This window comes from Aptenodytes forsteri, unplaced genomic scaffold, assembly GCF_000699145.1.
Source record: "Aptenodytes forsteri isolate BGI_AS27 unplaced genomic scaffold, ASM69914v1 Scaffold187, whole genome shotgun sequence".
Taxonomy (NCBI): Eukaryota; Metazoa; Chordata; class Aves; order Sphenisciformes; family Spheniscidae; genus Aptenodytes; species Aptenodytes forsteri.
The window spans coordinates 1,305,197-1,318,502 of NW_008794084.1; the positions used below are offsets into that span (position 1 = coordinate 1,305,197).

Here is a 13,306-nt window from a genome sequence, read left to right on the forward strand (position 1 = left end):
AGGTGGGTGCTCCCCAGCATCTTCTAAGCGGGGAGGCGGGCGCACCCCAGAACCAGGCAGCCTGCCTGCAGCGGCCGGCCAGCACACTCCCTGGGGCCACGTGGGGAAAGGGTTAACTCTGAGTCAGCCTGCAGTACCTGGGGGACAGTAGTGCCCCCGGCCACACATTCCTCTGCGGCCAGGCATTCCTCTGCGCATACTTCTCCAAAGTGCCTCTTTTCTGCCTCTCCCAAACTCCGCTTGCTGCCCAGCTTTCAGCTCACAACTCCTTTTAGGGCAGAAGGAGCTGCTTGACCCCCAACCCTCTCCTCAGAGGCAGAGCGGGGCTAGCCCCGCTGCCAGCCCGAGGAGCGGGGTGTCGCCCCTCTGTCCCTCCGTCCCGCTGGGGCCCTGCGGTGCTGGTACCTGCAAGGGAGCAGCGTGCTGCAGAGCTGGACCAGCCCGGCCGGGCAGGGACAGGAGAGAGGGAGAACATGTGCCCAGCGCCCGCCCAGCATCTCCTCAGCCTGCAGCAGGGAGGGGAGGGACGGGACCACCTGCAAGGGGGGGGGGCCGGCCTGCGAAGCTCCACCCTCTTCCCGGGGGGCCCCCTGGCCGGGGGACCAGCCCCCGGGCGCTGCCAATCCCCAGCACCTCTGCCAGGAGCTGCAGCTGGGGCAGCGAGGGGCGCAGGGCCAGGCCCCCTGGGACAGCATCTCCGGTGGGACAGGGAGGGGGCCGGTGGCCCAGCCTTGGCGCAAGAAGCTGTGCCCAGCCAGAGAGCCGGGCCCCGCTGGGGGGCCGGGAAGGGCTTGGGGCCGAGCTCTCCTTCCCACTGGTAGCTGCCGGAGCAGCGCCTTGTTTATGTGGACAGAGGCCGGCCAAGTCAGGAGCTGGAGCATTACCTAAAATGGTCAAAGCCAGAGGAGCAGGACTGGCTGCTGCCCAGCCTGGCCGTGCTCGCTAATGCCTGTCTGGCTCCTCGAAGACATCAATCTATGAGATGGAGTTATCGGGGAGGGGACCGCATCAACAGACACAGATCCCCTGGGGAAGGGCAGCAGAAAGAGAGAGGAAAAAGCCCATGCAGCCCGACACTTAACCCCTTCGTGGCCTTGCGCAGCCCAGGGCTTGCCCTGCCAGGCTGTCAGCACGCCCAGCTGCGCCCCATGCCAGCGGGAACGGGCTGGATCCCTGGCCTTGGCGTGTACAAGCACGTGCTCTCACGCGGCACACCCGCTCTTACCGTTCCAGGCGACCTCCAGCTCCTGCGGGAGCAACGGGATGCTCCTGCCCTCCTTCAGTGCAGGGCTCACGTACGAGGCGAGGTACGGGACCGACTCCCAGATCTGTCAGGGGAAAGGCGAGAGGATTCAGCACAAGGTTGCACCCTCCCTGCACATCCATCTCCCAATCTCCCACCACTCTTGCAAGCTGCTCCCATCCGTGGCACGCCTAACGCGCGTGGACGTGGGCCCAGCTTGGGCCCAGACAAGGGGCCTCTCCCGACGCTGCTCTGGGGCACACAAACCCAGGCAGCACGCACGGGCTGCAGCGAGCGCCGCAGGGCTGGAGAGGAGTGCCCGCACGCCTAGGAGTGGAAGGAAAGCAGCTGCCTGCGGGCTAGAGGGGCCAATCGAGACTCGGGAATCCCCAGCTCTGGGTTTGTCTCCGCCACCACCCGAGTGGCTTTGAGCGGTTACTTGAAGCCATTCCGTTTCAACCCCAGGCGCAGCGGGGGGGGGAAACGTAGCAGAACCCAAAGCCCTGCAGGAAGAGAGAGCAGCCTGAAAGCCCCTGTGAAACAGGGGGCATTGCTGGCAACCGGCAGCGACGCGGCACAGCTGCGCGGTGCTCTATGCACGACTGAGGACCAAGTGCCAAAGGGATGTGCCCTGGTCTCCATGTGACTGGAGGCACAGGGAGGAAGAGATGGGGATGCCCCTGCTTGCTCTGACCACACCACTCCCTCGGCAGCCCCAGCAGCCCCCGGGACGCAGAGCCCAGAGCTGCCAGCTGAGAACACCCTGTTTCCTCGGGGCATGACGCCCTCCCTGGAGCCCACTGCATAGGGAGGAAGGTGCTGGGGCTGCTGACGAAACTCCCCAAGCCATGAATCAGAGCTGTCGTCTCCCACCAGCGAAGGCTCTCGCCCATGGCTATATATAGTGCTGAGAGAGCAGCAGCTCGGGGGCAGGTTTCAGGCATTGCCGAAAGCCTTATTACTTCATACCAAAAGCAGCCTTACGGCGAGGGCCGGCAGGATGACGGCCAAAGCGCTGGCCCTGAACAGCCACAGTGTCACCCCACGGCGTTGCCAGGACAGGACCCGCCGCCGCCACCGGGCTGGGTCTGCTCTACCTGCCTCCGGGGCACGCCTGGGACAGGGAGGGGAATTACCTTGGCAGCGTTCACCAGCCTCCAGGCGTTCAGCAAGCCGAAGCCGTGCTGGTGGCTGTGGCTGAAGCCGGCCTGGTTGATGTCCCACTTTGCGTGCCGATCCTCGTACTGAAAAGACATGCAGGGCACCCTCGTTACCCTGGGGGACACCGGCAGCCCTGCAAACCCGGAGCAAAGGGAACCGGGCCCGAAGGGAAGGAGGCTCAGAAATACCCCGCAGCAGCAGGGAAGCAAACCCACGCGGCCCTATTAGAAAGAAACAGGTTGACCTTTGTTTGAAACAAGTCCCAGGACAAACAGGCTTCCCGGCTCCTCAGAAAGGAAATCAAGCAGCCCGAAAGGGCACAAATGCCTCTGCTCTGAAACATCCCAGCTGCTCCCTGCCGCCCAAGCCACAGCCTGCGGGGTGGCAGGAGCCTTGGGGAGAAGGAATCGAGTCCTTTAAATCAACAAGAGCCGGGCCAGGACAGATCTGGGTCCCATTGCTTATAGGGTTGTAGTACTCCGGCAACGCTGGCTCGCAGTTGTGGAAAACGCTGCCCTGTGCCAAAGTGAGTACAGCGTTAGCTGTAGTCTAACAGGAGCTGTTAGACTCCTGCTCCCCAGAGGGGTGTGGAAGAAGCCCTGTGCCTAAGCCGAATCAGGCAGCTCCAGCCAGTTCCCACTCCTGCTCTCCGCAGTGAAGCTGTGCTGGAGTCGAGGCCGAGCAAAAGGAAGGGCTGTGTTTGCTGCCGAGCCCTCCGTTATGTCTGTTTCCAAGAGCCCGACTCTCTGGAGAGCCCGAGGAGAGGCCAGGGCAGGGCAGAGCTCCTCGCTTTCCCACTGCACGGACTGCGGGGTGGCACTGCAGAGATGTGGGCCAGCCGCACCGCACGCACACACGCGCTCCCGGTGTCTGCGGGCGAGGCACGGTGAGCCCCTGGACGCCGGCAGATGGGAGGCATTCCTGGAGCAAATACCCCATTTATTATCATGACAGAGGAAAATGCCGCAGCCGCGTTCCTGGGAGGAACGAGGGGCAAGGGGAAAACGCAGTCCCTTTGCCGGGAGCCAGACAACCCAGAGATTTATAGAGGGGCAGGCAGACATACATAAACAAAGATGCGCACAGCAGGATCTCTGCCATCCCGCAGCATCCCTGAAGGGCAGCAGGAGGGAGGGATGGCCACTCACCTTGGTGGTGGTGAAGACAATGATGTGCTGGACGTCTCGCCAGGTCAGACACGGCCGCACCTGCAGCATCAGCGCGATCATCCCGGCTGCAAGAGGAGCGGCAGCCGACGTCCCCGTGTGGCCCTCTGTGCAGCCCGTGCCCTTCTGCAAATCCCAGTCTGTTGTCACCTTCCGAGAAAGAGGAGAGATGCCTCCTGCCAGGCCACTGTTCGCCATGCTGGGACGGCCGGGACAGGTACTCGAGCAACCGAGCACGCGGTCCAGGCCCCGAGCCGTGCCCTCGCCGCACCAGCTCCACCGGCAGCCCACGCTCGGCCCGTGACGCAACTGCCGGCAAAAGCCCCGGGGACACAGGATGGCATGCCCCCCACGCTACGCGAAGGGCACGAGAGATGGGGGCTCTGGGGCTCCCCACCATCATCCTGGACACAGCTAAGAAACGAGCAATGCCCGAGCACAGAAACAGGGACAGCAGCCATGCTCCTGGCAGAGAGCAGGGCAGATGGCAGAGAGCTTGTGAGCAAGGGCAGCCCGGGCGCCCTGCGTGGAGGCCGGGGTCCTCATTTACTGCACGAGCACCCCAGCAGCGTGCAGGGTGGTGCACGAGCCGGTGGGTTTTCTCGACAGCCCTGCAGCGCTGATTTACCGCTCGCGCGTTTCCGTCAGCAACGCTCACGTGATTTCTATTGCCCTACCACAAGCCTGACGAGGAGGAAAAGATCCCCCACGGGCTGGCTGGACACACGTAGAGGAGGCTTGGAAAACTGGGAGCGAGAGGGGAGAAAAGACAGAGTCAGCAGCTCTCCTCCCCAGCAGCCTGGGTCCCCCCAGCCAGCCCTCTCCTCCAGCGCCGAGGGCCCTCAGGGGCGCCCGATTATTCTTTGCCGAGGACAGTGAAAACCTCCTCCACTGCAGGATGCCTTTGGCCGGGCTGAGCTGACCGTCCTGGGGGAGAGAGGAGCTAACCCAGCCCCTGCTGCGGCGGCAATGACAACAAGGGCGCTTTGTGCAGCCAGCAGTGCCTTTCCCCATTCTGCCAGGCAGCCAGTCCAGCCAGGCACGTCTGTCTAAACACGGGCTGCCCCGGGTGAACAGATGGGAAAGCCTCTGAGCAGGGAGAGGGATAGGAGGTTTGGCATAGAGCGGGAATCAGAGCGTGACAGCCCAGGCAGGGGAGAGCATTGCTGCACGCAATGCTGGGCCGAAGAGCCGGGCTTCTCTGCGCCGCGCTGGCGCAGCCGCCTTTAAAGGGGACCACAGACGCTCACACAGCACCTTCACACCCCTTCCTAAGAGATTTGCTGCGTCAGAAGGAAAAGGAGGGACTGCAGCCGAGCGCCCATGGTCCCTCGCCCAGGGACGCCTCCTGCCTCTCTGCGACCAGCGGGAAACACGGGCAGGGAAAGGCGAGCTGGGACAGCGGGGCAGCACCCAGCCCGCATGCAGCACGCCAAGGCCGGCACCCAGAGCCTGACCCCCTTCGTAGGCGGCTTTCAGACAAAACGAGAGAGTTCTCTGGATGCCCACGGATTCCCCCTCCAGAGGAAAGACACGGGGAGGTGGTCCTAAACCCCCTGCCTGCATGAACCACATCTAATCTATGGGGCTCCCGGGAGCTCTGGGGGCTGCGGTCCCCAACCGTGCTCCCCAGCCGCGATGGGGCCGTCCCTGGGCGTCCCCCGTGTCCCCACGCCCCGCCGCCACCTCCTCTCACCGTGCCCGCACGCGCAGGTGGTGAACGTCACCGGCAACCAGGACATCTGCTACTACAACTTTCTGTGCAGGTGGTCCTAAACCCCCTGCCTGCATGAACCACATCTAATCTGTCCGTCTCCCAGCCATCTCTTCCGCACGGGCAGCTTCCCCCCCAGACAGGAGGGAGGAATTTGCAGCACACGAGCTTTCTTTCTCTCTGCGGTTGCTGAGATCAGGCTGGGAGACGGGAAGGGCAGCCAGAGATCCCGTCATCCTCCCTCAGCCAAGACCAGAACAACAAGAGCAGGGCAGCAGCAGGGGGAGAGGGTCGGGGATTAGCTGCCGAAAAGCCTGGAAACTTCAGGGGAACTCAAGGCGGTTACGGTTTGGGACCCTCCTCATCTTCACTGCTGACCACAGCGTCACTCCAGCACAACCGGGCCTCCGCAGAGGGACCACACGGGACTGCGCAGGGCACACGGAGCCTCAGAAGAAGCATCGGGAGGTTCCCAAATTAGGCCACCTCACTGCCAACCGAACGTGTCCGTCTCCCTGGGCTCCCCGTGGGCAGACAGCCCGCACTGCCAAAAGCTGTAGGTTTTGTTGCCTTCTACGCTTGACTCCGTAACACTCTGCCAGCTGTTAACAACTTCGGCTTGCGCTCGGACGCTGCACGTCCTACAAAGAACACCCTGAGCAGCATAAACTTTCAGTAGGAAACGCAGCTAGTGCCAGGAGCCGTATTAAATTCTTCCCATTAAGGAAACCACACAAAGTTTATAGTCTGGTAAAAGAAAAAAACCCAGCAGATGGCTGCTGAGAAGTTAACTCTGACATCACTGAAGCACAGTTAAAGGGTATTTAGGAGCAGACGATCCTCCAGAAAAAGGGGCGCGTAAGTTTTAACACGGCACGGGCTCGCTAAAGGAGCGATCGCGGTAGTGCAAAGAAACAGGACGGCTCTCTGGCACGTGCCGCGCCTAGGCTATGCGGGGCATCCCGTCCTGGCTCCCCGATGGAATACCAGCTCCCGCGTTAGCGTCCCGTAAGGCCAGCATTCGAAATGAAGGGGCGTCTGAGACCTTCAAAGCGCTCTCACCAGCAGCAGCCTTAGGGGAAGCTGGACATAAACCCAGAACTCTGTAACTCCCGATGAAAGTGCGGCAGAGCCCTTGCTTGGCCACTGTTTCCTTTTTCCCTAGCGCCAGTAGTTTCGAAACCAGCTTGGGACAATTGAAGTTATCGCTGAAAGGCAAAATTAGCTCCATTCTGGGTTTTACTTTCCCTGCCGCGTGAGCCGAGCCATTGCTCCAGGCAGATCGCGCCGTGCTCTAGCTAGGCACGGATTCCTGCCCTGGCTCTGGACTGCAAGAGGAGCTTGCCGAGTCCCAACCAGGTGGCTGAGGAACCCGGGCTCTCCCTGTTCCCCCGGTTTGCCCAGCATGCGGGGAAGCCTGTTTGACAAGCCTGGATTCAGCGCAGGGCCACAGCTGCACGTCCCTGCTCGCAGGAGCACCCTAGGCACCCTCCCTCGCCCGTCAGGCCCCCAGAGACCCCCGAGCACACACTGCTGATGCTCATCTGCCACCGGGACTTTGCTGCCTCATCGGCTTTGCCAGGAAAGTGCCTTCGGGAACTGCCCGTCCCGACAGGAGATCCTCCCGGTGCCTGCCAAGGCAGGGACACCCCAACCCCAAACAGTCAGGCCTGGCAGCCAGTGATGTTTACCCCAAGCTGCCCCAGGGTGGCTTGAGCTCTGCAGTCCCCGCTGGCACTGCGGGACAGGAACGGGTCACAGCCGTACGGTCCGGTTAGCCTGACGGCCCCCTGAGTGCACCAGCACCAAGGGAGGAACACGCTGGGTCAGCCCTGGGGCCGGTGAAAACAGGCCCGGCTGCTTGGCTCGGGCAAAAAGGACATTTTGTTGACAATAAGTCATTTTTTGGCAAAAAAAGGAGAAGCTGATAAAAATATTCTGAAAAATTCAGCTGGGAGAGGCACGCGTGCCAGAACAGAGAAGGAGCTGGGGCCAAGTGGTTTAAAGAGCCCGATGCTGCTCCCAGCCCTCCGTGCTCGTCCGTGCTCCTGCATCCCTTCGGAGCAGAAGTGAGGGGGGCCAGCTGGGCAGGGCGGGCCGCAGCCCCCGCGGAGCTGAGCCGCAGCCGCCCCTGCCCCTTTCTCTTCAGGAAAGCCCACAGGGCACAGGAGTCTCGCTCCAGGCTTCCTCCTCGCTGCGCAAAGGGGGCCCGCACACACACAGCTGGGATAACGCTCGTCTTCTGCCGGCTGTCCCCGGGGCTGAGCCGGGGGAGCTCCCCGGACGACATTCCCAGGGACACAGTGCAGAGGAATTTCTTAGGGGTCACCCAAGCGGCCCCCGTCCCAGATGATGTCTGCCAGCAGTTCCCAGCAGCGCAGAGCAGGGAGATGAGGGAGCACAGTCCCTGTCCCTGTCGGTCTGACATCCTGCCTGCGCTTGAGGCGACAAACATGACACCCGCAGGATCTGCGTTTGGGGCCAGGAACTCGGCGTGCCCGTGAACACCCTTGCAGAGAGAGGGTCACCGCGCTGCGAGTTACAGCCTGACAGACAGGTGACAACACGGGGAACAACCAGAAGGAGAAACCTCCCTCTCAGAGTACTATTTACGTAGGACCTAGACAAAAAGCACGTTCATTCCCTGCCTCGCAAAGGGACCCAACTACCGGCCTAAGGCGGACGCGCGGCAATCAGAAGGGACAGAGCTTCACCCCTTCTCCGCACTGGGCTGTTCCAGCCCCGCGGCCAGGTGTGGCCAGCAGAGCACAGGGGAAGACACGTGCCTCGCACGGTACTCACAATGCTTCTCATCATCTTGTCCCCGCCGCTGAAGGTCACCGCTAACATGGAGGCACATTCCTCGGCATAGAATGGCATGGAGCCCGTCTCGTCCACCGCGCCTGGGAAAAAGTGAAAGGCATCAACCGTATGAAGCCTGTTTCAGTTTAACTGCTGAAATTGCAAGGTGATGAGCCCCTGGGGACCTGTCCTGCTAGCTGTGCTTTTTCACAGGCTGGGAGCTGGGCAGGGAAATCGGACCCAAGCCTGTATTTTTCATGGCTGGAAGATCTACAGGAAAGGCAGCCACGATAAATAACCTTTCACTGCACTTAATATTACACAGATCTTCTACCCCTCATGTAGCTTCTGCCCTCGAGAAAATGGGTTAGACGTTTCTTTTCTAACCCACGTGATAGGAATGCTGTATTTCGGGCCACTCCCTCAACACGGCGGTGCGTCTGTCACAGCCCCAGTGACAGAGGCCTGAAGGCAGGCAGGAATTTCTTCGGCCTCCTCTTGCTCTGTAGGTCAAAAGAAAACTGCAGACTTGAGGGCGGAAGCCCAGCACCTCTACACGCTGCCACGTTCATTCCCAGAGAACAGAGACTTTCCCTGCAGACTCCCGCTATCCGGCCAGCTTCCAGCTGGGCAGGTTTTGCGCTTTTGGGACCATCTCCTTTTTCCACGCTGGGGAGGAACGAGAGAGAAGACACACGCACTCACCTATCGTGACAGTGTAGATGGAGTTGGCATAACCATCATAGTTGCAGTTGTCGCTGTGTTGCCCGCCGTTGCCGCTGGCCACGACGAAAATGCTCCCGAAGCCCCGGCGGCCCGCTATCACGCCGTGCTGCAGGGCGGCCTGCGGAGAAGGAACCGTCGTCGCTGGTCAGGGCGTGTAGGCAGGCGGGCCCTTCCCGTGCCCTTCCCCGCTGACGCCAGAGGGTTTCTGCCAGCAGCCACAGGGTTTCTGCCAGCAGCCACGGCTGGCAGGCCTGGCCGTGAGCCGCGGGGGAGCAGGGCTCTCCCGGACCTCGCGGCGCACCTTGCTGCTAACCCAGGCGCAGACGGACGCGTGTGCCTCTCCCGAGCCGCCTGTGCTGGGGGAGCGTTCGCCCTGCGGAGTGCTCGCAGGCACAGGGCGTGCTGGAAAGCTCTGTCCTGGCATCTCCATCCAGCAACCAAAGTCCACGCTCCGAGATTACAGTAACCGGGCCTGCCGAGTACTCGGGGTGGTAGCGGGGCCAGCCACAACCCCTCTGGGCCGTATTTCGCCCGGCTAGCAGAGTCAGGGAGTCGCGCCTGTTACAGCCCCGACCAGACACCGAGATTCCAGAGCGAGCACGTTACAAGGGCAGCAATGCGGCCAACGTCTGGGCTGGGGAATGGCCGATCTGTAGCTTACTATGATTTTGAGCGGATGCTGCGTTAAAAATAAAAAGAGAAAAAGGAAAAGCAACCTTCCAGGCAATCACAGCACAAAGGCTGGCCAGCAGTTGAGCTCCAGAGGAACCACAGCAGCGCCAGCCCTCCCAGCTTCAGCGGGGCTCGCTCTGGAGCCGGCTTTTCTGCAGCATCAAGGCTTTCCTGCCGACAAGAGACTACCCACACGTGGCCGCTGCCCTTCGGCAAGGCCCCAGCCCACACATACGCTTGGGCTTTGCCTCCGCTGAGAAACACAACCACGCCAGCCCTGCTTGGGAAGCACACTTCCAGGCTGACACCTTGCACGGGCGTCATTCCCGCCTAGATAAAGGATATGCATCTGACGGACAAGCAAGAAAGCAATCCCGCTGGAAACCAACCCTCCTCCTCTGCCCTCCCTTCGGCGGGCAAAGGCACATACTGCATTGGCCGGAAAGCCCTCCAGACGCCCTGCTGCGGCAAAGCAAGCTTCGCTTGGGCTCTGCATCCCAGAGCTTGTTACGGCTGTCTCTGCATGCAGGAAGAGAATAAATTAAACTTGCAGAACTGGAAACCATTTGTCATCGTAAACCGATAGCTCAGTTGTCAGCGTTGCTCCGAACAGCGCAGTAACTGCTATCTTGCGGTTAGAAAAGCACAGCAAAAGGCTGCCAAGCGAAAGAGAAATTAAGCAGAACCACATCCCAGGAGCAATGCAGTGCCAGCTTTGGGGCCCCCCTCAGCCACCCCTCGCTGCGGTACCAGGGCAGCGGGAGCCAGGCGCAGGCAGCCGGCTGTGTTTTGCAGCGGTTCTGCAGCGCGGGCGCCGCGAGAACGCCGTAGTGGCCCGGGAAGGAGCCTCGGCTCTGACACCTCCCGTCCCGCTGAGAGCGAATGCAGCCGTCGCCCCGGCCCCTTATTTACTCCTAGCATTTGAAGGCACGCTCCCTGCCTTGAGAACCACTCTTAGCACCAGGAACGCTCGGTCTCCCGAGCGGAGAGCATCCCTTGGGTTGCAAAAGTTGTCAGCGTAACACCACAGGCCGCGAAAGAGCATTTTCCTGCTGGACCCAGCCTCTCCTTGGAAAGCTCATCAAATACTGCCTGAACGCCGCCCTCCCGCAGCAACGTCACCTCTCCCCACCCGCACGGTAACAAGCAACACCTCCGCTGGCAGCAACGGAAGCAAAGAAACGTGCGCTGCACCACAGCAACATCCCTCCTCGCCTGTCCAGGCGGGCAAGAAACCACAAGCACCGGAGGGCTAGCCCGGGGGTGACCCGTGCTGCTGGGACTGTTTTTTTACCTTTCCCAGTTGATGGGGGCCATCCACGGTTTTCCCATCGTCATCTGGACCCCAGCTGCCAAGAGAGACACCATGAAGTGACAGCCCCGGGAGTCGCAGACAGCAACTCTTCCTCCCATTACAGTTTGCCATTACAGTGAGCTACAAGCAGGCACCAGCTACTCCCAGCACCGTGACTGGGACTGGAGGGGGCTGTACTTTCCCATCCGTCAGGCTGGCTCCTCGCTGCTGGGATATCACCGTCGTGTTTGCACTGTGCCCCTGGGTCAGATTCCAGTGGACAAAATGTTTGATTTTTATTTAACGACCAGCTTCTCGCACATTCCAGTCCCGGTCACACGGCTCCGCCGGGGCTCCCCAACCACAGCGGGGGGGCACAGTGCCCCCTCCAGCTCAGCCAGCCTGCGGGATGTGCTGCAGCAGCGCTCAGAAGGCAACCACAGGTGCCGTGCACAGCCCGGGCCAGCTCTCCAGCGACAGGAATACCGATGTTACTCTTAATGGCAGCAGCAAAGAGCTCCACCTTACGTGCCCGGCTGCAAACCCCCTCGAGGTTCAGCTGCACAGAGCCCCTGAGATAGCCTGGCTGCAGGGCACAGGCAAGCACCGAGCCCAGGGGGACAGGCAGGGCGTTCCCTCTGCGGGACAGACCCGCCACCTCGCAGCCTGGCCGCCTGCCTGCCAGGCACGCTCACAGGACCCACGAAAGCGGTACTGATTTCGGTGCCTCAGGGCTAGCCGGAGCCACAGGAGGAGAGGAGCTGGCGTGAGCATTCAGCCACGAACTGCGACCCCGTCCCCAGGCAGAGCGGGGCCCACGGCCCTTCGCTGGGTGTCGGCATGGCCCGGCTCAGGGTCCCCTTGGGGCTCACCTGCAGCTGTAGATGTCGTTGATCTGATAGTGCTTGTTGAAGGCGATGGCCTCCATGCTGTCGGTGAGGGGCCCGTCCAGCACTCGGATGCCTGCAGGACAAAGGACAACGAGCGTGACCAAAGCGGATCAAAGCAAGCTGTATAAACAGTGCAAACAAATTCCTTGGCAGGTTCACCCTGGGGACGCTCACTCTCCTGGCCTGCCGGAACCAGATCTCCCAGAGCTGTAACCCTGCAGATCAGTCTGCAGGGGCTAGATGTGCGCAAGGGTCTGGGCTTGTAGGTGCACCCTCGCACGCAGCTCCGCATCCTCTGCTGGACATGGCTTTTCTGCCAAGCAAGTCCTCCAGTCCTACTGCCAGAACCAAGTTGGTGAGGGGGACAGCGCAACCGAACACCAGCTGGGCTCGCCCCCATGCGCCCCTGGGCCCCCCTACCCGGGGTGCTGCTCCCCAGGGGCTTCTTCACATCCCACCCTCAATTATCCCGCTGCTTTTCAGGGCTAGTCCCTGCCTGGAGCAATCGCTTCCCCTTCCAAGTCGCCAAAGAGCCAGGCATCGCCTCGGGACGGACGGCACGCTTGCCTGCTGAGGGAAGGGCTCAAGAGATGCGGGACATCCCAACTACCGTGCTTAGATCAGGAGGGCAAGGCCACCTCTCCAACAAAGCCAGCGGAGGCTCAGTGCCGAGTCTTCAGTGACCCAAACCACGGATCATTACCGCTTTGCATCACAGTTTAGGCTGGCAAAGGAGGTTACAAATGGAAACCAGGCACGCATCTCCGTGAAGCCTATTTATAAACAGGGCAACCGCCCACCCTTCTCAGCTCTTGCCTGACACAGCACACGCGGCTTTTTACTGTCGCATCTGAGCCTCCCCCGTGGAGGAGCGGAGCAGCCCAGCTAGGGGTGCGCTGGCTCTCCCCGCGCCGGCTGGCACCGCGCTGGCTCCAGCGCTTCCACGCTGCCAGGCCAGTCTCCCTGTCCCCCCGCAGAGCTCGAGGCTGCCCCGCCGTGCTCACCCTGCAAGGCCGGGCAGAGCTTTGGAGAGCTGAAGCCCGAAGAAGTGCCAGGTCCCGCCTGAGCCACCCAGGGTTAAACCCTCCCTATTCCCCGCGCTGCGGTTAAACTATGAGCTCATCTTTCCGTCTGCCAGCTGGGCTTTGCTAGCAGCGTCTGCTCGCAGCCTCCCAGGCCGGCTGGAGCCCGGGGACCCTGCTGTACCCACGATCAGGGTGGCTGCTCAGGGAGCGCCCCGTCGGGGCGAGGTAGGGAGGGGGCCGAGCGCAGGGCAGGGGTGCAGAGCCTCCCGCAGCGCCCTTGGGCGAGCTCCCGACCCCCAGCACCCTGCTGGCACCCTGGGGGCCCAGCCCCGTGTCACAGCCAGGGAACGTGGCACCATCTGCCGGGTGCGGAGAGAATCACGTCCCAGGCTGCAGCACAGCAGCACCATCCTCTGCTCTGCCAGGGACGCATCCTGCCCCGCACAGAGATTTCGCCTCCCTCTGTGAAGGAGCGCGAGAGCTCTGGAGGCAGCTGAGGCCACAGCGGCACATTCCCTGGCTTGGCAGAGGAGAGATGCGCAGCCAGACCTTCGCGCCCCGTCCGTCCGCAGAAGGCAGACCTGAGAGCAAGGGCCGGGGGAGCACGGTGGGG

General features: G+C 61.9%; 1 protein-coding gene across 1 annotated transcript in view; it reads right to left on the bottom strand.

Annotated features, from left to right (window-relative positions):
* PCSK7 (proprotein convertase subtilisin/kexin type 7) overlaps positions 1–13,306 on the bottom strand; it is a 21,029-nt gene that overhangs the window by 5,444 nt on the left and 2,279 nt on the right. Inside the window, exons 5-11 of the mRNA XM_009273542.2 lie at positions 11,651–11,741; positions 10,779–10,833; positions 8,792–8,930; positions 8,087–8,187; positions 3,553–3,720; positions 2,380–2,487; positions 1,226–1,328 (exon numbers count right to left, since the gene is read on the bottom strand). Coding sequence (XP_009271817.1) covers positions 1,226–1,328; positions 2,380–2,487; positions 3,553–3,720; positions 8,087–8,187; positions 8,792–8,930; positions 10,779–10,833; positions 11,651–11,741 — 765 coding nt within the window. The remainder of the gene's footprint in view (positions 1–1,225; positions 1,329–2,379; positions 2,488–3,552; positions 3,721–8,086; positions 8,188–8,791; positions 8,931–10,778; positions 10,834–11,650; positions 11,742–13,306) is intronic.